The sequence below is a fragment of the Rhodamnia argentea genome, chromosome 10, assembly GCF_020921035.1.
Source record: "Rhodamnia argentea isolate NSW1041297 chromosome 10, ASM2092103v1, whole genome shotgun sequence".
Classification (NCBI taxonomy): Eukaryota; Viridiplantae; Streptophyta; class Magnoliopsida; order Myrtales; family Myrtaceae; genus Rhodamnia; species Rhodamnia argentea.
Window position 1 is genome coordinate 3,436,713 of NC_063159.1, and position 26,238 is coordinate 3,462,950.

At 41.4% G+C, this 26,238-nt stretch overlaps 1 protein-coding gene across 1 annotated transcript; it reads left to right on the top strand.

The window, feature by feature from the left end:
• The first annotated feature begins 13,073 nt into the window (after window positions 1–13,073).
• Window positions 13,074–13,899, top strand: LOC115741990. Its single transcript, XM_030676056.2, has 2 exons — window positions 13,074–13,169; window positions 13,255–13,899. The coding sequence occupies exons 1-2, from the start codon at window positions 13,074–13,076 to the stop codon at window positions 13,897–13,899; spliced, it is 741 nt and encodes a 246-aa protein (XP_030531916.2).
• Window positions 13,900–26,238: the final 12,339 nt, after the last annotated feature.

A 26,238-nucleotide genomic window follows, 5' to 3' on the forward strand; every position in this document is an offset into this window, starting at 1 on the left:
GCATGCAACACCGATTTAATCAATTGCAACCGGCCAGCAAAGGATAGGAACCGTTGGGACCATGAGAGGGCTCTAGCTATAATCCGATTGATTAGTGCACCGCAATCGGCTTTGCTCAATCTCGATGCAATTATAGGGACCCCGAGGTATCAAAAAAGGAGAGTACCTTAGCCGAAGCCCAAGAGGCACCTGATTTGATCATGAATGCCAGCCGTCCCCCCCGAAAAAAAGACGTGACTCTTGTCGGCGTTGGGCTTTAAACCCGCCCATCTAGAGAATAAGTCAAGGGCATCCTTGATCAAGGTAATGGAAGGCATATTTGCCTCAGCAAAGAGCAATATGTCGTCAGCAAAGAAAAGGTGGGATAGACGAGATCCTTTGCAAAGCCAATAGAATTTAAACCCTGGCAGACTTGTTTTGATATTTAGGATCCTTGAGAAGACTTCCATAGCGATGGTGAACAAGTAGGGGGATAGGAGATCACCTTGACGGATACCACGAGAGCTTCCGAAGAAGCCATGTATGTGACATTTTGAAATTCCTGCCAATTCGAGACTGTTGAATGAGAAATATCTATCGATGTATTTCAGTTTTATTTCGCTCGGATCCGATCAATCCCGAGTTAACCGACCAAAAGGGCAAGGCTAACGCATGGCAAAGTACGTGGACTTGGGAAACTCGAATGAGAAATGACGCTTTGACCATAAGGATTGCCGAGGGAATGTTTAGAACCAATAAAGGCCGATCTAAGAACGATGGTGGAATCTATTGCTAGCGTTATACGATTGAGACGCGGGTGATGCCGCTTAACCAACGTATGATTTGCAAATCTTTCCTAAATCGAACTATGACGATCGAGACCGTCGGAACTAGTAATAAACTCTCGTAATTACATGGAAATTAAAGTCGCCGTATCTTGAGTCATCCTAAGTGTGATGAGGATCACAGAGTCGATATGCATAACGTCCGCAAAAGCCACCCGTTAGTTCAAAATAAACTGGAATTACGATTGACGGAAAATCGATCATGAAATGGGATCTTGAATTAGAATCTCAACATTGGATACGTATTGGACGTCGCCTCATCGAGGGAATGAAATTTTGGACAGAAAATATAAAGTGACCATTTTGCCCTCAAGGTTAATGCATGTAATAAGGTAGTATAAGGGCAATTTAGTCATTTTCTCCATTATATCCGTGTTGGCAGAAAATGATAAGAAAATATGAAATTTTTGGTGGATATTTTATTGTGGATCCCAAGTGTCAATGCAAGAGCCCTTCTTGCCATCAATAATTGGAGCCAACTATTGCACTTTTGGCCCATTGACCATTGACTAAGAAAGACCAAATATAATCTCTTTCTTTCTCCTTCAGCTTGTGGATAACCATTTCCCTTTCTCTGAAAGTTTCTGCTCATTCTCTCTCTTTTTTTTTTCTCGCCGGACAGAACTGTTGCTGCCCATTGTTTCGGCCATATCTCCTTCGTCCGACATTGTTTTGAGGTAAGGTCACCTCCATTTGAAAGATAATTGTCTTGGCTTACCAGGGACATATTATGGGAAAAATTGGCCCAGTAGTTTTTCCGGTAGAGCAGTTGGAATGGACGAAGGTCAGAATTCGAGCTGACATGAGTTGTTGAGCTTTTAGTGGGCTTTAAGAGCTCAAATAGTCCCAAATTTTCGGTGACTTGATCCCAACATATAATACTAGGGTTTGATGATCTAAGATTGAGCATTTATTTGGTTTTGGATGTGGTTCTATGGCTGGTTTAGGTTGAATTTCACAAGACAGATTATGTCTTCTTGCAGACTGGTTGGAAACAGAGCTGTGTGAAGCCATTTGGGGTGTTAATTGAAGTTCAAATTCACAGTAAGACATCTACACTCATGTATTGAGGTGTTAATGAAGAGATTATGTGATAAATTGAGGAATAAAGGAGGTTTAAGGGGCTGTTTAGCATGATTAACCCAAAACCGATTTTGCCCCGTGGGTGCTCTGTTAAAAATTGAATCTGTTGGGGGTTAAATAAGAGGTAATTTGGCTTGGAAATGATTAGTGAGACATCATAAGTCATTGTATGAGATGTTATTAAGGTATTGTCACAAGGGACTTGAGAAATGATTAAGTTTTAATATGGAAAATGTGGTTTTTTCCTAGGACGGCGCTTAATCCCTGTTTTGGCCGAGAGTTGCTGACCTAGAAGGGTCGTGCGATTTGGAAATTTCTAGCTGAAGCGTCCGAACGTGGGTTTAAGAACTGTTATAGTCTGATGCGTTTGAACGCGGACTAAATCTTTGAGTTAAGAATTATGATGAAATGACGGGAAAATTTTCATCTTACGAATTGTTTGTGTTAGTTCGTGGCTTGGTCTCACGTGTTTTACATCCTCGTGATTTGTGGTTTGCTATATACCAATTATGCCATAAATGCCTTGATATTTGGATATCATGTATTGCTTGGTCTGATGAATCTTTGCCTGCGGTCTTTAATGTATGGTCCGGTGGGACCGACGACCTAGTTTAGGTTTAGGGCTAGCTTGCTAAGACGTAAGTCTCACCCCTTCGTGGGATTTGTTTTTTTTCGGATCCTAAACCTTGAATATGCTACCTATATGCCTAGGCGATCCCAAGGAGATGACTGCCTATTTTGATGAGTTCCCAAATGGTCGTGGTGTAGTTTTTGTTAGAAAATGTACTACTGTTTGGGTCTGTTTGGGTCGATGAGGGAGGGGAGCATTGGAAACCTCATCGTTTTGAAGCATGGTTTTGTCACGTTGGGGATAGTACTACTGGTCCGCTGAAAGCTACCGAGGTCCCTAAAGGTGTCGTACCTTCTTGGTGTCATCCAGTTCGTGACGAGATAGAGGTAGAGGTTTCGATGGTTGGTTCGAGGAATGTTTATGAGAAAACCCCGACAGTTAAGGAGAGTATCGAGGTGATTGAGATATCTGCTGCGGAAGACGATATGGATGACGATTCGGTAGAGGTGCGCTCCGAGACCTTCTCCGACTATGATCCCGATAATGACGATGAGGAAAATGAAGACGAAGCCAGCGATTCGACTTAGTGACCTTAAGGGTTTTCAAGATGTCTTTTGGGAATAGATCTCTTTTGTTAGGACCTTGATGCACCCTTTTGGATTTGGTCCTCAACTCCTCTGACCCTAATGTGTACCGGTGTATGCTCTTTCCTTGATTGTTGTATATGAGCTGAATGTTTTATGTTGTATATAGTTATTATCCCAAATTATCCTTTTGTCTTTTGTATAGAGTTGTTTTTACTTTCCACATGCTTGCTTCATTTCATACGTGAGCTATGGTTATTATCCTGGGAGTATTTATGGCGTTGACGGATGTGATGCGTTCGCAATGCTATGTGGGCGTCACAATGTAGTTCCCCATTGATAATGACGGAGAACTTGGGCGTTGATACACATTCCATCACAAGTCCGATGAATGGAGATGGAAACCCGAAAGCTTGCATAGGCACCTCAATGAAATCCCGATCGATGGTGTCGTAGGCCTTTTGAAAGTCCACTTTGATGGCGCACTTAGGTAAATACAGTTCATGGTGAAAACCAGCAAAAAGTTCTTGGGCAAGTAATATGTTGTCACTAATTCTCCGACCTCTAATGAAAGCGGTTTGTGGCAGACTCACATTGGTTAGCAACACATTAGCAATTCAGTTCGCTAGGATCTTAGTAATGCATTTGTAGATTGTGTTACAACACGCTATGGGTCAAAAATCGGTCATAGCCGAGGCGTTAGGGCTCTTAGGCACCAAAGTAAGAATGGTAGTATTAACTTCCTTAAGAAGTGAACCCATTTGAAAGAAATCTTTAATAGCAGCCACAACCGAAGCACCTACCACCGGCCAGGAATCTTTAAAAAAATCCACATTAAAGCCATTGGGTCCAAGGGCCTTACCTTTTGCAAGGGAGAACATTGTGTTGCGTATTTCGGTTTCCGTCACCTGCTAAGATAGAGAGAGCATTTGATCCTCACGCAAGGCACATCTAATATACTGCCAAATCTCTTGCACCCTTGGCCGAGTTAAATGGGGATCCCTGGACAGAGAGCTCTCAAAATGGCCAACTATATGTTGCCTAACTAGAGTTGGTTCATTTAAAACACATCCAGCCCGATCAGAAATGGAGAGGATACGATTATGTAAGTTTCTTTTGCTTTCATAGTGATGAAAATACTTGGTACCAAGGTGCCCTTCCTTGAGCCACTTAATTCTGGATTTTTGCTTGTAGAAGGACTCTTCTTGGAGCCTAAGGTCCGAGAAAGCTCGTAGCTAATTCTTTTCAAGGTCTTCCAATGTCCAGTTTTGATGATCAAGAGCCAAAGCATCTTGTGTAATGATGAGAGCAACTCTAGGTTCCTCAAGACGTTTAGTGATATCGGAGAAATCACTTCTATTAAGTTGTTTTAACTGCTCTTTGAGGAGCTTGAGCTTGCGGTAAATAGTGAACATCCTTGTCCATCTAACCAGCGTCTCCCATACTTGGGTTACAATATCCTTGAACGACGGATGAGACATCCGGAAGTTGAAGAATTTGAATGGCTTTCTAGACATCGGAGGGGCCGTAATCTTGACCACCATGGGGGAGTGGTCAGAAACTCCCAAAGCTAAGAATGTAGCCTCGAAGAAGGAGAAGGACATACTCCTTGAGTCGTTTATAAGAACCCGATCAATCTTCCTTTGTTTTCGAAATTCACCGGCAGAAGTAGACCAGGTGAATCTGTGTCCTACATATCTAAGATCTTCCAATCCCGCCCGAGTTAGATATTCCCCAAACTCATCAAAGGCAAGTATCCAAGCATTAGAGCTACCAATTCTATCGGATTGACGTCAGATGGCATTGAAATCGCCCGCAACCAGCCATAGCTCTTCTGTTGCACTTAAGGAGATCAAGTTTGACCAAAGAGTTCTACGAGAGACAAAGGTATGGTCCCCGTAAGCAACAGTGAATAGGCACTGCTTCTCTAAGTCTAACATCCTCATGTGGCAATGGATTATCTAAGCCGAAGTATTAAGAACCACAACATCCACAACCTTCGGTTCCCACCCTAGCTAAATCCTTCCCCGGGAGGACTAGTCATAATTGGAGGACCACCTCCATCCCGAAAGCATCCCTTTAGAAATAGCTTCAAAAAAATTCAAATGGACTTCCGTTTCCAAAATACCAATGCACGACAAGTGGTATGTTCTAACAAAAAATCGAATTTCAGCTTGTTTAAGGGGGTCAACTAGACCCTTAATATTCCAAATGCCAAAAAACATATATACAAGGGTGAGAAGAAAGTACCATCATCTCCTCTTGCAGCCCCTTTTCTTCTTAGACTTAGGGTTATTAGTTTTGGAGGAAGAGGGGCTGCTGCTCTGGTTTGGTAGCAGGGGAGCCATAGTAAAGATAGGAGACAGCGGGCTAGGCTCACTTGGATCCGACGGGAGAGCCATCACCGTGGATTGAGCAGCACGGAATTTAGTGTTCGGGGGGGCCACGGAAGGCATATCTTCCTCAGCATCACTACCAACATTGCTCACTATGTCTCCTTCATTCTCTGACTCGGAAGAGTCCACCGTTGTGGCCCATGAGGAGTCCGTGGATTCCGGGACGATCCGTGCACTTGCATCAGCGGGTAAGGGAACCATAGGCACAATTTCCGTGTTGGTGTGAGAAGGCACTAAGTTCGCCTTATTCAGTCCCTTTCTTCCAATCACTTATTGCCATTGCTCTTCTACTTGGAGGATAATCTTTGGAGGAACAGCCGAGGGTGCCTTTGTTAGCGGCTTCTGAGATGCATCATAGGGAAAACCAGGAGAGCCTTTTTTATGCCCATAGAGGCCACAATCTTCACGGGACAAGGGCTTCCACTTATATTCTACTTCTATAGTATAAGAGTCACCATCCCAATTAATATCAACCAAGTTAGGGGTGTGTGTTCCGCCTTCATCTCTATACATACAAGCGCATAAGAGCTCCTTTTCATTTATACCTCTGTTTGTCAACATAGAGCAGTTTACCTATGGCACTGGAGATCCCACTAATCCCCGATGCCGACCATAGAGCGTAAGGGATCTCTCTTAGCTTGACCTACACGGGCAGAGTATCATGTGAGCCTTTTTTAAGTTCTATCTTTGGAAACCACTGCTGCAGCATCATAGGAGCTCTAAGGATCATAAGAGGTCCCATGTCTAGTATTTTCCTTCTGAACTCCTCATCGGGGATATGAAAGAAGTAAAAGCCATTTTCATTCAATCTCACATCTACCACTTGGGCGCCCCCGACCGTCCTTATAGACTCCTCGGTTAATTTAAACGGGAGTTTCCTTCCCACAAAGTAGCCAACAAGGCATTCTCTCCACATAGGATTTGTATCCTCCACTATAGCAGCAATAATTTCCACCACTAGTCTACCATTTACCAGGGCGGGAGGCATATAAGAGAGGTTGTAGCCCTTCTCCGTTACTCTTGCAATAGCAGCCCACGATTTAGGTTGGCTTTGTTGCCCAACCTGCGATTCCCGCCCACCTCTAGAGGCAATCCCGATCCTACCGGTACCCACAATACCAATATTTTCACCCATTTGTACAGCCCGCGAAGGACCTGCAGTAGCCATTCCTTTTTTAGAGTCATTTCTTATCGAGGGATGATTCTTTTGCCTAAAAGCAGTTCTTCCCCTGTTACGACTTCTACTGGGGACACGATCTTCGACCCATTGGGGTCGGGTCACATTCGAACCAGCCAAGTTCCCAATTGCAAAAACCCCAATGTTCCTACCATCCATATTTCCATCCACTACATCAGCAGCATCAATGGGGTGGGGGAGTTGAGAGAGAGTTACCTCATTGTGCGTAGCCTTCCCTTTTGACAAGTCCGACTTCTGCTGATGTTCATCTAGGGCGGGCGCAGAGTTCGGGCTCATGATGTTCCTGAATCTCTGCCGCTCCACCACCAAGACGTCTTCCTAAGTGTTGACACCTAAATTTTGACTTTCCTTTTTTGTTATTTTTGCATAAAAATTAGAGCTAATTTTAGTTCTAAACAAGAAAAAAACCAAATCAATTTTTTATGCATTGCATTAGTACTCATTGCGCGAATTGCAAAAAAAAATAAAAAAATCATAAAGGCCAAGAAAAGGTAATATGAGACAAATATATTCTTGGGCAAGACAAAAAGGAAACATGGGCATGAAGGAATTCAAATCACAAGGGAAATCGGTGCAATATTGAGCCAATATTATACGTGTTGCTGAAGAAGGAAGAGGGCTGGAAAAAAAAAAGTAAAAAAAAGGAGAGAAGAGATATCATTACAAAAGGACAATATCCTGGTGTATATTCGGCTAAGTGCAGCTTGCAATAAGGAAGATATACATTTGCATGGTTGAATAATAGTGGAGAATCCACTTGTAATATTCATTGGGAGGAAAGATACGAAGGAGAGGATGGTTTGACTAATCAACCCTTTTTCTTATAACCCTAACTTCATCCTATAAAAGGGGACTCGCATCAGAATTGAAGGACGGAGGATTCTCGGAAAATTAAGAGCGAGAAAAGGAGAGAGTGATCAAAGAGGTGCTCGACCAAGGAACACCCCATCCGACGATTCTCAGAAAATTAAGAGCGAGAAAAGGAGAGAGTGATCAAAGAGGTGCTCGACCAAGGAACACCCCATCCGACGACTTGCGGTACCATCTACGCATCACCGAAGCTCTATTCATTATCCGCTGCCAAGCACCGCATTTCTTTGCCTCGGTTCACCATTACGCCCGGCTGTGGAGTCCCAAAGCACGATTCGAATCGATCTCGAGGCATTATTGATACAACACTTTGTTGTCCAGCCCCTGTTCACACTCAAATCAGCCTTATTTGGGTGGTCAAACAGCTCGTTCTTTTGTCGTTATTTGAGATCTAACAAAGCTACGTCCGGTGGTGGAGTCTTGGCTATTTAGAAGCTTGATTTGCTGAAAATTTGAGCTAAAAAGCGGCTATTTTGGACGGATCACGCAGCGCAGATTTTTTTTTAGCTTGGAAAAGGTAACATGTTGCAACTTTAGATTGTGGATTTATGCTTATTCAGCCGATAACTTGCACTTAGACTATTGTATCTTGCTGAACGTGCATCAATTTATCATTAAAAGTTGATAGAGCAAACCCTTTTGATCATAAAAGAATGAACTTTTAATTGACTGCCAAAAGACTTTTGAGACGTTGCTTCGGTGCATCACCTTCAATCAACCTTGGCTTTTGCATTTTATGTCCTTATGCATATTTATTTATTCATGTGATTGATTGTTTGTTAAAATTTGCACTTAAATAAACAATCTTGCCCATAACACATGCTCCCCAATTTTGCCTTGTCCCTTGGAAAACGTACATTAAAGGCAACATCCGACTTCGATCTCGAAGTACGATCGTGCCCGTACGTGTGAATTAGATATCAAATCCTCGATCTCGAGGAGCAGATTGCTAATTCCTAAATAGAATTTCAAGGTTTGCCCTATGTATATAGGGACGACGGTAATTCTATAATATATTCGCTTGCTAACCCTAATCTCGGGGGACGTTGTGAATAAAAATCGGAATTTCGGATTTAAAGGTGTTTTATGGGCAATATTGTTTATTTTTGTTCAAATTTCACTGTTTTCATGGTTTAAATAATTTCCTAAAAAATCCCCGAAAAGATGTCACGTTTTCTTAATGTAAATCACATTTCTCTTCACTTTTTGCATGAAAATAAAGTCTAATAAAATTAGGACTTTGAGAAATCAATTTCTTAAGTTAAATTAGATGTTACTTCACGTTAGGATAGTTTTTTTTTTTTTTTTTTGGTAAGTTAAGTATGTATAACTTTTCAAAGCACTAGGTAACAAGAGTAGCCGAACACAAAAACCTTGACCCAATTAGGACACAAGAATTTGTCCTAGAGGGGTCAAATGTTATGCGGCGCAAAAGACATGTGAGAGCAAGAAGGGGAAGATCCCCGGAGGCCATACAAGCGGCCTAACCATGTGGTGCTAACAAGAAGACCGCTAACCGGCGAAAGCACCGTCGAAGAGTCTACAAACTATACGGCGAAAACAGCAGCCAAAAAGGAGTAAATACTGCTAAACGACCTAAGGACGAGCCTCAAAGATGGCGGGGGAGAGACCCCAACTACTTTGTAACCGACGATTCCAAGGGGTATCGTTGACGTTAGGATAGTTTCTACTTTTATTTTTTCATAAATCCGAAAATACACAAAAAATATACCAAAAAATACCATTCACGTTGCATAGCATTATAGTTTAGTTTGCATTATTATATTTTCCTTGTCATGCATATTTGCCACGTCATTATACCATGTCACGCATTTTTTCCATGTCATTACATCTCACATGTCATATAGGTAGATTGCATTAGTATTGCATTTAATAAAAGAAAACCCCCAAAAACATTTAATTCAAATCATCAAACTAAGGTATTTTCATGAAAATTGGATACCGAAAGGGCATTAATTGAAAAGTTAATGTAACCAAGTCCCCGAATCCATTTAATCTCTGGTTCGCATGAAATAAAGTATTTTCTCCCGAATACTTTATTTAGGTTTCTAATCTACCTACCATAAAAGATTAGTGGCGGCTCTGAATTAATAAATTTTGCACATAATTAAACCTAAGTTGCGAATCGGTAGGACTTGGGAGAGTCCGAATTAGGCTAGTTAATTTAATTAACCCGATAATCTGTTAACCTGGAAAACCAATTTTTAGGTCGCGATACCAAGGAAATCCAATCGATGATTTGAAGAGGCGACCTTGTACCCAACCGAGATCGAGATCTAACGATTCAATCGATCCGGATGAGATTCACGAGCCGTGAAGCACAGTACTTCAAGAACCAAATCTCGGATCTGTTCTACAGGTCACCACGCTTCACCAAAGTGAAAACCAGTCGGTGAAGAATTAGAGAGGGAGTAGATGAGAGCCACCACCAAAAATCAGGCCCAACCACCACCCCGGGCGGCCGACAGCAGCCGCAGATTGACGCGTGAACAGCACCGAGGCACCGGAAGAGCGGGAGCATTTTCGATGAACAGTACCCGCGGGTTTTGGAGCGAATGAAAAGTACAATCAAAGAGAGTACAGATTACAGAAGTTGGTCTTATCGACTAAACAAAAGCACACGGCTCACAAGTCTCTCATGTAAGGAAAATCCTCAATCTAAATGAAAAAACCATAGTCACAGTATAAATAGAGCCCCAAAAAAATTTTCTCGGGGGCGTTTGTAACATCCCCGTAAATAGTTCTAAATAAACAGGAAACAGACGAAACGGATTGGAAAGTCAACTCATGCGAAGAGAAGCGAGAAATTTCAGCATAATTATCGAAGAAACTAACAGGCCGAGTGGAGAACGGTGATCGAATGATGAATTATGGAAAGTTTGGCCCAAGTGTACGTGGGCTGCAAAAGTCTTTGGTGTAGAACTCCCGACCCGTGTTGCGCCGCCAGCCACTACGTCCACACGAGAGTAGCCGCCCGACCGATAGATCCCTTCATCTACTAGCTTTGTAGACCTTTGGCGCCAGCTTAGGCCAAAAAAAAAAAATTGGACCGCTGGCCCTTTTTTTTTCCTGGAGAACAAAGCCACCAAAGCCCAACTCGCTAACCATCGGTTTTCCTCACACCAGCCCACAAACCTAGAAATTTCCCTGGTCCACTTGCAGCAAAGAGATCGGGATCACGGACCCAAATTGAGTTTGCTTGCAGACCTTTTTTTTACTGGTTTCTTACAGTGCTTCTTGACTTTTTCACCAATGCGACAACACTTCACCTCCCGATTGCGGCTCCTCCATCCGCCGGGCATTCGGCAGACTCCTCACCTGTGGCGACCCCAACGCAGCCAAAAACGAAATCTCACGTAAGTAATTTTTTTAACTCATCCACTAATCTTAGCAATGCGAGACGAGAACGAGCAAAGAGTCGAGTGTCGGGTGGATGCTTAATCAAGGTCCGGTTGTGGCTGCATGTCGCTGGTATAGTGGAGGTGAGGTCTACGAAGTGCGAGAATGCTAAATATAGGGTCGGGTTGTGGATGTCGGTAAGGTAGTGGTGCAGCGGTAATGGATGGGAATCGAATAAGGGGTTTGTCCACGAGAGATTGAACTGATAGAGCTCATTTTTTGTACGAATTATGATAAATGAGTGTTGAATGGAGGTTTTAATTGTTTGGCTTATGTGGCGGAATGGAATGGTCGGGAATAGTGGGCGAATCCATTTTGGGTATGCAACAACTGGATGTCCGATGGGTGCTCCATTGTTTATCTACATGTGTAAATGAAGAAGGAAAAAAAAAAGGTGTTGGGTGAGCTGTGCACTATTTCGGTTGAGTGGGTTTAGGTTCGGTTGGTATATATCGAGGATTATGGTAGTAAAAATTTTCAGTCCAAAACTGAGAAAAGAGATTGTGTGTGAGTGAGCGAAGTTGGTGGAAATTGAAGATTAGATGGATAAAATGATTAGGTTGTAGGTCCGAGTGGTTTTTAAGCAATAACTTGTGAGAGAAGATGGAGTAATTTAGGACTACGTGGGATGAATTTCTTGATAAAAAAAAAAGAAATTGCAACTTGAGGATTGAACTACTTTGTGTAAGGAAAAGCCCGGACAGGTTGGCTTCTAGTGAGAAATTAGTTAGGGTCCATACAATTACTATATTCCTCAGAGTGAGACTCGAGTATCCATTAAGGATTTAGGCTATTTGGTAATGACTTGAATCCTGTGTTGTTTCGAAAGAGCAAATATATAGTTAAGGCATGTGCCGCAACACTATTACGCATCATGGGTCTTAACATGTGGATAATCGAAGCATGTTATAGATTACATATGTTTGTGCATTATCATAAAACCTGAATAATACTGTGCACGTATCACGTTTGGACCAGTGAGGTTCGTGATAATGAGCTTAGTGTTCGATTATATACCCCATAGAGTGTATGGGAGGACCCCGCCGTGTGACTAGGTAGCCTTGCCGTGTGATGCGGGTCGGCCTACGAGGCGGTACGAGGCAACATATATATTTTTTTTTATGAAACAGTTGAATTAATTTTCCATATTGAACGTTCACGTACAATGATCACAAATTTGCGTATTGCATAAAATGACATTATGAGATGGCGGACATGCTTACCGTTGATGACGTTAGCAGTATAGAGTGTAACTGTTCCTTAAGTTTCGTTTCTCATTTCATCCATTGGTTAGATTAGTCAATGGCTTAGAAAAATTTACTTGCTGAGTTTCTCACTTTTTCCTTGTTGTGGTTTTTCTCAAACAGACCACACATAGCTAGCCTACCCACTATTACCTATGGGGTGCAGTCGTGTATGAGCTGGAGCATGACACCCTTTGAGATCTCGAGGTTGTCGGGACTTGAGTTTGTCAGAGTCATAGTAACCCTATGGATAGATGGAAGCTTGGACATGGGGGAGGTTCCTCACAGATATGTCACGATCTACGGCCGATTAGAGGATGGCCTTGGTTTTGTAAGCCCATTACCCTTCGACTATGTGACACCCTAGAGGGCCCATCGCGATAGAGTAGTAGACCGATGAAGTACGGCACAGGCCAAAGTCCTTGTTGATTAGAGATGTTGTCAGGTTGTGATATGGGAGTTTTTGTTGGGGATCGGTTGTCTCTTTGTTGTTTGTACCGGGTAGGGCGACGGGCCACTTTTTGGATGCCACTCGATGAGGTTTTCTAGGTTGTAACTAAATCAAACCCTATTTTTGTTGACCAGTAATAAATAAGTGCCGTGTTTTATTTATCCGACTACGTGTTTTACTCTAATAATTACTAATTATTTCATTCGTTGGAATACGTGATGAGCACGGAACGCCACTGCTCTGTTATGTTATCAAAGCATAGGTTTACTTGGAGTGATCGGGTGCGTTAAAACTTTAGAGTCTAAGAAGACTGTGCATGTGATTGTTATAGCTATTACATTAGGTCTCAGTAACAATTGCGTTACTTAGCTTGTGTTAGTGATAAGTTGAACTTGTTACTCATTAAGGAATAGTTATTTGCAAAGCGCGAAAATGAGTGGAACAGAGGTACCATCAGCAAGAAGCGCCCTTACTAACCCAACAGCAGATGGCATTTTGGCGGCTTTAACCCAAGTGGGAGCATTGATGGTTCAGCAAGCGCAGCAATAGACTGTAGTCAATGCCGATGGGGGGTGAACGTCATACCTAAGGACTGGTGGAACAATTTTTGAAGTTAAAACCTTCCAAGTTCACGGGAACTGGAAAGCCTGAAGAGGCGGAGCAGTGGATCAAGGAAATGGAGAAGATGTTCAGGCTATTGAATTGTACTGATGTACATAAGATGACACCGGCGGAGTATCGGATGGACAGGAATGCTATGTATTGGTGGCAGGCAATGGAGGACACGGTATTCCCTGCAAGAACAGAGATTGTCTGGGAAATTTTTGTCACTGCTTTCTATGAGAAGTATTTCTCGAGTTGCACTCAAGACCGAAAGCTAATAGACTTTGTGGAACTAAAGCGGGGTGATAGAACCGTTGATGAATATGAGGCGAAGTTTTCTGAACTGTCAAGGTTTGCTCTTCGCCCGGTTGAGCATCTTGAGGATAAGGCGAAGAAGTTTTTGAAAGGCTTGAAGCCGGAGATAAGGAAGCAATTGGCGCCATTCGGGCCAATGACCTACCGAGAGATTTATAGCAAGGCACAGTATGTGGAACAGGAGATGGCTGGAGAGGAGATAGAGCCGATGCCTCCAGTGATCCGGGGTAATGAAAATTGTGGGAAGAGGCCAATGCAGCCTAGTCGATTTCAGTTAAACCCTAATAAGAGGCGTTTTGGAGAGAATTTTGGCAAGCAAGGTGGGGTACGGATTGCGTAAAGGAGACCAAACTCCGGAGAGACGTACCGTTGGTGTGGCAAGTTCCATAATTATGCTCTGTGTCCAACATTGAGGAAGTGCTTTGGCTACGGTCAAACATGACATTTGGTGAGGGATTGCCCACGAAATAGGCCGCAAATGCGGCTAACTCCTCCTCAAAGGCCTCAAGGACTACTAATGGGTGGAGGAAGATAGAATTCACAGAGGCCACCGACCCAAGGAAAAGTGTACGTGATGACGCGGTAGGAGGCCAAGGCTTCCAAGAATGTTATCTCAGGTATCATCTCTATACATGGTCATAAAGCATATGCCTTATTCAATACGAGTGCCACTCACTCCTTTATATCTGCTCGATTCATGAGATTGCATGGAATAGAATCTAATCAGTTAGAAGTATCGTTAATCGTCTCGACACCGATGAAAGAGAGTATGTTATCGACTTTAGTCCGTAGAAATTGTGAGATTGAGATTGATGGGAGGAGACAGATGGTTGATCCGATGGTGTTGGTTATGTGCGATTTTGATATTATCATTGGTATGGACTAGTTGAATAGACATCGAGCTACGTTGGATTGTCATGAAAAGTTGATATCTTTTAATCCATTAAATGAACTCAGCTTTGAATTTCGAGGAAATGGGACAAGTGCCACAAGGGCATTTATTTCTGCAATCGAAGCTTGTTAACTGTTAGGTGAAGGATGTTATGGATATTTGGCGGTCGTTAATGATAAGGAAAAGCCGGAAAAGAAACTAGATGAGATACGTGTAATCGGAGAGTTTCCGGATGTGTTTCCTGAAAAATTACCAGGATTACCCCCGGAGCGATAAGTAGAGTTTGCAATACAACTAGCTCCAGGAATAAAGCCTATATCTAAGGCACCTTATAGGATCGCTCTAGCGGAATTGAAAGAATTAAAGGTACAATTACAGGAATTGCTGAATCAAGGATTCAAAAGACCTAGTACATCGCCTTAGGGTGTGCCGGTACTATTTGTAAAGAAGAAAGATGGATCACTAAGATTATGTATTGACTACCAGCAGTTGAATAAGGTGACAATTAAAAATAAGTATCCGCTTCCGAGGATTGATGATCTGTTCGATCAACTTCGTGGAGCGTCTGTATTTTCGAAGATTCATCTTCGTTCGGGATATCACCAGTTACAAGTTAAGAGGGAGGATATTCCAAAGACGGCATTTTGAACGAGGTATGGTCACTATGAGTTTTTAGTAATGCCCTTTGGTACTAATGCTTCAGTTGCCTTTATGGATTTGATGAATCGAATATTTAAACCATCTTGGATAAGTTTGTAATTGTGTTTATTGATGATATATTGGTCTATTCCAAGGAAAAAGAGGAGCATGAGCAGCATTTGAGGTTAGTGTTGCAAACCTTGAGAGATTATCAATTGTATGCCAAATTTAGCAAGTATGAGTTTTGGCTGGATCAAGTGGTTTTCCTGGGACATGTCGTCACTGGAGAAGGAGTGTCGATAGATCCGGCTAAAATAGAAGCGATCCTTAATTGGCTAAGGCCGACTACGGTAATTGAGATTCGTAGTTTCTTGGGACTGGCAGGTTATTACCAAAGATTTATGGAAGGATTCTCGATAATTACCGGTCCTTTGACTCAGTAGACTAGGAAGAATGTGAAATTTGAGTGGAATACGGAATGCGAGCAAAGTTTTCAGGAACCGAAAAGGAAATTGACGACGGCGCCCGTGTTAACTATACCATCTAAAGTTGGAGGATTTGTGATGTATAGTGATGCCTCACATAAAGGTCTTGGGTGTGTCTTGATGCGGCATGGAAAAGTTGTCGCGTATGCATCTAGACAATTAAAACCATATGAGTTGAATTATCCCACCCATGACTTGGAATTAGCGGCGATAATATTCGCACCGAAAATTCAGAGACATTATTTATATGGGGAAAATTTTGAAATCTACTCGGATCACAAGAGCCTCAAGTACTTGTTCTCTCAAAAGGAATTGAATATGAGGCAACGAAGATGGTTGGAGTTGCTGAAGGATTACAATTGTGATATACTGTATCACCCCGAAAAGGCCAATAGGGTAGCAGACGCCTTAAGTCGAAAGTCAGCGTCAGTAACAAGATTACAATTGCGAGCGTGGAATTTACTTGAAGAAATTCCAAATTCAGAGTTTAAATTGGAAATGGATGAAGTAACTCGGTATTCGGCGATGCTTAGGATTGAACCTGAAGTGGTATAAAAGGTTAGAACCTTGCAGCAGACAGATGAAGAAATTAAGAGGATTCGAAATGAAGCACTGCGAGGAAAACGGACTGATTTTAGTTTGTCGGAGGATGAAATTGTTCGTTTTCGTGGACGTATTTATGTGCCGGACAATAAAGAATTGAGAGGGGAAATCCTGAATGAAGCTCACGGAAGAAAGTACAGTATTCATCCTAGAGGTACAAAAATGTATCGAAACATTCGACAAAACTACTGGTAGAATGGAATATAAAGAGATGTAGCCCAATATGTGGCAAGATGTCGACATGTCGACAAGGTTAAGGCGGAATACCGAAAACCTGTGGGACTTTTAAAGCCACCGGAAATCCTCGAATGGAAATGGGAATACATTACTATAGATTTTATGCGGGGACTCCCCCTAACGTCAAGTGGATATGACTCTATCTAGGCGGTGGTTGATCGACCGACAAAGTCAGCTCATTGCATCGCGATCAAAGTGAACTACCCAATGGAAAGGTATGCAGAATTGTATGTTAGACATATTATACGACTTCATGGTGTTCCAGTCACCATTACTTGAGATAGAGACTCAAAATTCACGTCAAATTGTTGGCGAGGTTTGCAAGAGGCATTGGGAACCAAATTGCGGTTTAGTACTACTTTCCACCCTCAAACGGACGGACGGACTAAAAGGGTAATTCATATTCTTGAAGATATGCTTCGTGCCTGTGCCATTGATTTTAAGGAAAATTGGGATGAGAATTCGCCTTTAGTGGAATTCGCCTATAATAATAGTTATCAACAAAGCATCGGCATGGCTCCGTTTGAGGCATTATATGGAAGGACCTATAGAACGCATGCATGTTGGTCCGAGGTGGGCGAGAAGAAATTGATAGGACCAGAGTTGATTCAGATTACCTCGGATGCAGTAATGGTAATTCGTGAACACCTACGGACCATACAGAATAGACAGAAAAGCTATGCAGACAACCAACATCGTTCTCTGCAATTTTAGGTAGGCGACCACGTATTTTTAAAAGTATCGCCTATGAAAGGAATATCCCAATTTGGAAAGAAAGGAAATTTGAGCCCCAAATATGTCGGACCATTTGAAATCTTGGAAAAGATCGGCGAAGCAGCATATCGACCGGCACTCCCACCAAAGATATCCAATATACACAATGTCTTTTACGTCTCGATGCTAAAGAGATATCAAGCGGACCCGTCTCACGTATTGGATTACAATACGATGGAAATTGATGAGAGAATTTGCTACATTGAGAATCCAATCAAGATACTAGATCGGAAAGAACAAGTCTTGTGAATAAAGGTGATTCTGGTGGTAAAAGTATTGTGGCAGCACCATGATCAAGAAGAAGCAACTTGGGAGAATGAGACAACGATGAAACAACGATATCCATTCATATGTGAATGATGTAAGGAAACGAATAATTTCGAGGACGAAATTATTTAAGGGGGGAAGAGTTTGTAACATCCATGTAAATAGTTCTAAATAAATAGGAAACAGACGAAACGGATTGGAAAGGCGACTCATGCGATGAGAAGCGAGAAATTTGAGCATAATTATCGAAGAAACTAACGGGTCGAGTGAAGGGCGGTGACCAAATGATGAATTATGGAAAGTTTGGCCCAAATGTACGTGGGCTGCAGAAGTCTTTGGTGTAGAGCTCCCGACCCACGTTACGCCGCTAGCCACTACGTCCACGAAGAGCAGCCGCCCGATTGATAGGCCCCTTCCTCCACTAGCTTTGTAGACCTTTAGCGCCAGCTCGGGCCAAAAAAAAAAAATTGACTGCTGGACCCTTTTTTTTTTCCGGAGAACAAAGCCACCAAAGCCCCAACTCACCAACCATCGGTTTTCCTCACACCAGCCCACAAACCCAAAAATTTCCCTGGCCCACTTGTAGCAAAGAGATCGGGATCGCAAACCCAAATTGAATTGGCTTACGGACCTTTTTTTTTTTACTGGTTTCTTACGGTGCTTCTCGACTTTTTCACCAACGCAACAACACTTCACCTCCCGATTGCGGCTCCTCCGTCCGCCGGGCGTTCAGCAGCTCCTCACCAACCGACGACCCCAATGCAGCCAAAAACGAAATCTCGGGCAAGTAATTTTTCTAGTTCATCCACTAGTCTTAGCAATGCGAGATGAGAACGAACAAAGAGTCGAGTGTCGGGTGGATGCTCGATCAAGGTCCGATTGTGGCTGCATGTCGCTGAGTATAGTGGAGGTGAGATCTACGAAGTGCGAGAACTCTAAATATATGGTTGGGTTGTGGATGTCGGTAAGGTAGTGGTGCGGCAAGAACGGATGGGAATCTAGTAGGGGGTATGTCCATGAGGGATTGAACTGATGGAGCTCATTTTTGGTATGAATTATGATAAATGAGTGATGCATGGAGATTTTAACTATTTGGCTTATGTGGCGGAATGGAGTGGTCGGGAATGGTGGGCGGATCCATTCTAGGTATGCAGCAACCGGGTGTCCGATGGGTACTCCGTTGTTTATCTACATGTGTAAACAAAGAAGGAAAAAAAAAAAAGGTGTTGGGTGAGCTGTGCACTATTTCAGCTGAGTGAGTTTGGGTTCGGTTGGTATATATTGAGGATTATGGTAGTAAAAATTTCCAGTCCACAACCGAGAAAAGAGATTGCGTGTGAATGAGCGAAGTTGGTGGAAATTGAAGATTAGATGGATAAAATGATTAGGTTGTAGGTCTGAGTGGTTTTTAAGCAATAACTCGTGAGAGAAGATGGAGTAATTCGAGACTCTGTGGGATGAATTTCCCGATAAAAAAACAAAGAAATTGCAACTTGAGGATTGAACTACTTTGTGTAAGGAAAAGCCCGGACACGTTGGCTTCTAGTGAGAAATTAGTTTGGGTCCATACAATTACTATACTCCTCAGAGTGAGACTCGAGTATCCATTAAGGATTTAGGCTATTTGGTAATGACTTGAATCCTGAGCTGTTTCGAAAGAGCAGATATATAGTTAAGGCATATGCGCAATGCTATTATGCATCATGGGTCTTAACATGTGGATAATCGAAGCATGTTGCGGATTACATATGTTTGTGCATTATCATAAAACTTGAATAATACTGTGCACGTGTCACATTTGGACCAGTGAGGTTCGTGATAATGAGCTTAGTGCTCAGTTGTATACCCCATGGAGTGTATGGGAGGACCTTGCTATGTGACTAGGTGGCCTTGCTATGTGATTTGGGTCGGCCTCTGAGGCGGTACGAGGCAACATATATATTTTTTTATAAAATAGTTGAATTAATTTTCCACATTGAACGTTCACGTACAATGATCACAAATTTGCATATTGCATAAAATGACATTATGAGATGGCGGACATGCTTACCGTTGATGACATTAGCAGTATAGAGTGTAACTGTTCCTTAAGTTTCTTTACTAATTTCATCCATTGGTTAGATTAGTCGATGGCTTAGAAAAATTTACTTGATGAGTTTCTCACTTTTTCCTTATTGTGGTTTTTCTCGGACATACTACATGGCTAGCCCACCCATTATTACCTATGGGGTGCGATCGCGTATGAGCTGGAGCATGACACCCTTTGAGATCCCGAGGCTGTCGAGACTTGAGTTTGTCAGAGTCATAGTAACCCTATGGATAGATGGAGGCTTGGACGTGGGGGAGGTTCCTCACAAATATGTCGCGATCTACAACCGATTAGAGGATGGCCTTGGTTTTATAGGCCCATTACCCTTCGATTATGCGACACCCTAGAGGGCCCGTCGCGATAGAGTAGTAGACCGATGAAGTACGGCATGTGCCAAAATCCTTGTTGATTAGAGATGTTGTCGGGTCGTGATATGGGAGTTTTTGTTGGGGATCGGTTGTTCTCTGTTGTTTGTCTTGGGTAGGGCGACGGGCCACTTTTTGGATGCCACTCGGTGAGGTCTCCTAGGTTGTAACTAAATCAAACCCAACTTTTGTTGGCCAGTAATAAATAAGTGCCGTGTTTTGTTTATCCGACTACGTGTTTTACTCTAATAATTACTAATTATTATCATTTGTTGGAATACGTGGCGAGCTTGGGACGCCACAGCGTTGGCCCCGAACCCCCATAGAGATCTATTCGTACCGCTATAGAGATTTGTTCGCTTGCTCCAAGTTGGGTCTATCGGCCCAACTATCCGTGTCACGAACTAAATCTCAATTTTTTCTCTACTTTTGGGCCGCACAAAAAAATATGTCGGGTTAAGTGATAAACCGGACCGAGTACATAAAATTCAAGACAAATTTAACAGTTTGTATATTTATGGGCTTAAGTACACTACAAGTGCCAAAACTTGTATATGGCGCTCACTTTAGTTTCAAAACTTTCAAAACGATCACTTAAGTGCTAAATTTTTTTAAAAATGATCACTTGAGTGCCGAAACTTTCAAAACGATCACTTAAGTGCCAACTTTTTTTAAAAACGATCATTTAAGTGTCAATTTTTTTAAAAACCGATCACTTCAGTGTCAACTCCACCGAGCCACATCAGCTCAAATATTAATAAAAATAACACATGTCGGATTTCCGGTAAGCCACGTCAGCTCAAATTGGAGTTGACACTAAAGTGATCATTTTTAAAAGAAATTGGCACTAAAGTGATCGTTTTTTTAAAAAAGTTGGCACTTAAGTGATCGTTTTGAAAGTTTTGGCACTAAAGTGAGCGTCGTACACAAGTTTTGGCACTTCTAGTGTTCTTTAGCCTATATTTATATATTGTAATTCCTTTGTATATCCTATGAATGAATGTTTCATTAATCTCGTCCTCTTTTTAGATATGGATTGTCTTAAAGAGGAGATCATCATCGGTAAATAGAGCTTATGAGTTGCGGTGAAATTACTATATATGGTGAGGCTTTCTAATAATTGTTTTAGTTTACTTAATAGTAATTCTGATTTAAAACTATTATTAAGTTATTAATTATGTTGCTTCGTTTGATTTCAGGTGGTTAGAATTTGGGGCAATTTTTCATGCATGATTGAGGATTGAAATTCTATATTTTAGATTTTAATGTCACATGTTTCGAACTTTTTATTGTTTGTTTTATTTTACGTGTTCATCTTTTATGGAGTGTTGTTTGTTTTATTTTACGAGTTAATCTTTTATGAATTGTTGCTATTTAAAGATAAGATACTTTCATTTTTGTTGTTACATTTACTCTTATTTTACTTAACTAAATATGAAATAAAAGAACAACTTAAAATTGGAAGGTACCCGGGTATCCTGGAATCGGACCTTGGAACATGTGACAGAGTTAGTCCCAGGTTCGAGAGTATGCAAAGTAGGTTCTATGTTTTAGAAAATAAAAAACCTATTCTAATGGGTAGATTTTAGATTCCAAGTAAAACTTATGAGGAACCCGAAACCACTCACCCTTACATCAAGGAACTCTGTTCAAATACATTTTTTTCTTTCCTTTTATTTCTTCTCTCTTTGTTTCATCTTTTTGTTTTGTTTTCACTCTTTTTCACTCTTCGTCTTCCGTATATAATTATATTGAGTATATCTAGAGTAGGGGTGAGCAAATCGAATCGCCCAAACCGGACCGAGACCGGTGGTCCAGTTCCCGATTCTTGAGGGAGCAGTCCAATTCCCGATTCTAGGGTCTGCTAGGATCGGACCGCCCGGACCAGGCCAATCGATTTTTTTTTTTTAATCAAGAAAACTTCATGCGCATGGAGTTTTCTCGATCTTACCTTTTTAGTCCCCAAACGAAACCCCATCTCGATCTTGCCTCAGTTGGTTCTTGGGCCTTTTTTTTATCCAAAAGGAGATCGTTTTCGCTTGAATCCCATGTGCATTTTGGAAACAATCTTGCAAAAAGTTCTCGGTTTTGCCTTGAAAGACCCGTTTCAGGAAATGAACTCGAAATTTTTTTATGTCTAGCCTTTATATTTGCTAGACCGAGACCTTCCAGGAATGGTGCATTTTTTTTTTTTGGCATGTGTCCAATCCAATGAAAACATCCGGTTCCCGGTTCCATAAAATTGAGAATCGGGACCACCGGTCCGGTTCTTGGCTCTTGAGAGGAACCGGACCGGACCGGGAACCGATCACCCCTAATCTAGAGTACATCTCCTTCGCTCTGCCTCTCCTCCATCGTTGACGCGCCTCTCTCTCTCTCTCTCTCTGTGAGCATGTGCTATATTGTCGTATGACCATGACCAGCTTTTCTTCGGAGCAAACCATCGCGAGAATCGAGCTCATTGGAGATTCGAAGTTTCATCCCTCGAAATGGTTCATAGAAGATTCCACAAAGCCAAAGCGGTTGAGCTTGCAAAAATATAATTCCTTTGACCGGGGATTCATTGCGAATTCCGGATATGAGCGTGTCCCTTTGAGGCGCAGCGGGCGCCCTAAAGATATTCGATGAAATGCTTGAATCGGTCTGTTTAGCTTTAATTTCAAACTTCTTCCTTTCTGATGTGATGACACCATCATCCAATCCTTCAATATATCGAACCGCTCAATGCCAAGAAGGTGTTCAGCAAAATAGGAATAGGCAGAGAAGACTGCTACTTTTGGAGGTAAAAGGACCTTGAAAACTAATTTCTTGGATAGTACTCACCCCCGAGCGTGCCATGTACCGTAACCTTGCACGAGCTTATTCACTTATATGTATAATCGTGGATAGACAATTTCGTCATTGTGCAAATAATTGATTCACTTAGACCGATCTTGAAGTGATGTCGCTAAATCACAAGGGGGCCATGTTGAGGCTAATGCGGAAGCATGAACAAACAGAGGAATCCAAACAAGTAACAAATTGTAGAAATTCAACTTGAACACGAGATTTATGTATTTATCCGGTACTCGTGCTTCGAGAGAGGAGATTGATGAGATGTATGAACATCAAAAGCATATAAGAATCGCTCGATTACACATGCACTCAAGTGCTCTTGACCCCTATGACATCCTTGTCAACATCAGCTCGTACCACTTATTGTGTGATTATGTACATTCACATCTCTTCTGTCACCTTAAAAGGTTATTAGGAGCCACATTTCATCCCCACCTTATGATACTTGCTACGATACTATCTACAATGGCAACTAGGATCATTTCATGAAGGCTAACCCCTCAAATAGGGTTGATGTTGACTTATGAATCACTCTAGAGGGTCTCTTCCAACCGATACGAGGCTTGAGATGTCACATAACAATTTTAAAAGGTTTAGGATTTAATTGCAAGGCATGCATGGACCCTCCTTATGCCCACCAATGTACCATACCAACCATTCGACTACGGAATGATACTCTCTTCCTAATTGCACATCACATGCTCTGAGCACGAACTAGCCACAACATATCTTCCGCTAACCAACCTTTGGAAGCACTATTATTTGCCTTGCCCAAGATTAATTAGGCAAAGGTTGAGATATAACAAATACAATTGGACTAATAATCCCTATTATTTAATGTGCTCTCTAAACTTCATTTTGTTAATTGATCTGTATTTTTTAACTTCGTAAAAATTGATCAACCTGATCTTTTTGTTGTTAACATCGATACTATTGATTGAGATGAACAAACCACATTGTTTACCGGACATTGATCTCACAATGTAAAGTTTGACATGTTCTTTTTTTCTTTTATAGAGAGAAAGGCAAAATTCAAGATTTTTTTTTTTTTCGAAATTCTTCATAGTTAATGTCATAAATGGACAAAATCATGAGAAGTCTATCATTTTTATATGGAAAATGCCAAAATAATGAAGAAACGGTCCCACTTGTTTTGTAGGTCAAGCCTCCAAAAGGAATGCTAACTTATGATGGGGCTAACAATATAATCAAGAGGGGATGAATAGGTTATTTTGAAGCTTTTGTAAAAATCACCAGATAAAACTTAGAAATTAGGTGCAACACTATTAGAAATATCTAGTGTACTAGTGTGCAAACATCAGTTAAAAGAGGAAGTAAAAGATATCATACAACAATGAGGCAACTTGTTCAAGTATAAACATTGACCCAAACAAATTGTAGAAATCAAGTGCTCTTGCTCTTGTTTAACAAACATTAATGATTACTAACATGTAATGCTAATATTAAGAGATAGAAGATATTGCAAACAAATGTATATTGGTTCGGCTTTATCACAAAACCTACAATCACTCTCAACACTAACAACCACAATAAGGTTGAAATACACTAGTAATCTTCAAGACAAGTTATAATCAGCAAGTACCAAATTTTCAATAGATAGCAGTATGAGGATTCGCGTACTGTTATCACTCTTGTACACTTGCTCATATCACAATTACTAACATTAATATCACCTAGACAAATAACATCTAACAACAAAATAGAGTAAAGAAGAAAACTCAAAGCACATGACTCGTTTTGTTCGTTTATACCAACCTAATTACTTTTCTTGGACTCAATGTATAGTCATCCATCCTCATATGATCATTGCCATCTCAAGTAGGAGTTGGTTTTACCAGTGCCAACAGTAGGACGTCGCTAGAAATCATCAGAACAGCTCTCTAATAGTGGCAATTTTCTAAAATAGTCTCAATGTCAAAGTTTGTCCCTATTCAATATTGTCAAAACTGCTCCCGATCAACTATGGTATTTTTTTATTCGACGTTCTGTGAATTCCAAGCCTTTGTAACGGCTATTTTCTTCTTTTCTAACATTCCAATTAGTTGATCGGGTGATCAACACCTTCTAGGACTAAATATCATCATGATCCATCACCATGATGTGCTGATTTTTACTAGTCTGTTGATGCTACCCATTGAAAAGCCGTGTGGATGACTTGCAATTAGTTATCCAATGATCCTCTTGAGTATGCTAACTTCCAAAGACATCATTTTGATTATAGATTAACCATGATAATTCCAAGTCATTATGAGTATCTCGTCATCTTCGCTAAACTCACATTGGTCGTTAATATCATCACAATCTTCCACCTGACTTGTATAAGGCAGCTGCTCTTTGCCAACAATTTGCTGCTTCGATATCAATCCATCACACCCTATAACGACGCTAATCTTTCTTCTGGTCCTTCCAAACATATTGGCAATTTCTACTTTATCAAATTGTTCATTTTCATGGTCCTTCCAAGCTAAATCGAATATCCTCTTTCTAGGCTTGTTCACCATCACCAAGTTCATCCAATTGTTCACCCAATCTTTGTCCCTCAAAGTGATCACGAACATCTACATTTTTCTCCGCTGGTTCACCCTGGATTAAGGTCCTTCTAGATGTTCACCTTATATGAATATCCTTCCAACTTGTAGACATCTTGACGCCTAGTATCTTGTTCACATCGGATATCGGCAGCGATACCTAGATATCGGCAAATCACTCTAACAATGGTAGAGCACTTCTCATAGCATAATCACCCGGTCTTGTTTATGATGTCATCTGCATTGTGACTTGTGTGTATATCACCGGTAATACTCAACCAGTACATACATCAATAACCTTTAATTGACTTTGTAATAGTCAAAACAATATAGGGAATTTGTCAACAATAACCACATAGATGAGTTTCCAACAATTTATGAATATTTCATTTGGACCTGCTACATACTCCTCAACCTAAAGAACCAACATCCTTGTAAGTGTCGGATTGTACCATCTAATGTGTGATTAGGTGCATTCACATCTCTTCTATCATCTTAAAAGTTTGTTAGGAGCCGCATCTTAAAAGTTTGTTAGGAGGCACTTAACCTTGTAATACTTGCTCTGAGACTATTTACAACGATAACAAGGATCATTTCATGAGGGTCCAACCCTCAAGTGAGGGTTGGTGTTGGCTTATGAATCACTTTAGAGGGTCTATTCCAACTGGGGCGCCTACTTTATGAGAAGAGACCCCATTTTTTCAACATCCACCAACTTCCCTACTTCCTCACAAAATTCGACACTCTCCTTCTCCCTCACACGCCCACTCTCACTCTCTCACGCTCCCTCACGCCCTCAAGCTAGGCCACACATCTCTCATGCCCTCATCCACCTATTTCCTCGTGTTTCTATTTCCTTTCGCGGGTAGTTCTACACCAAAGGTAGGTGAAATTACTAGGTTTAAGCTAGGGATGTTATTTTGATGCTTTGATGATGTGAATGC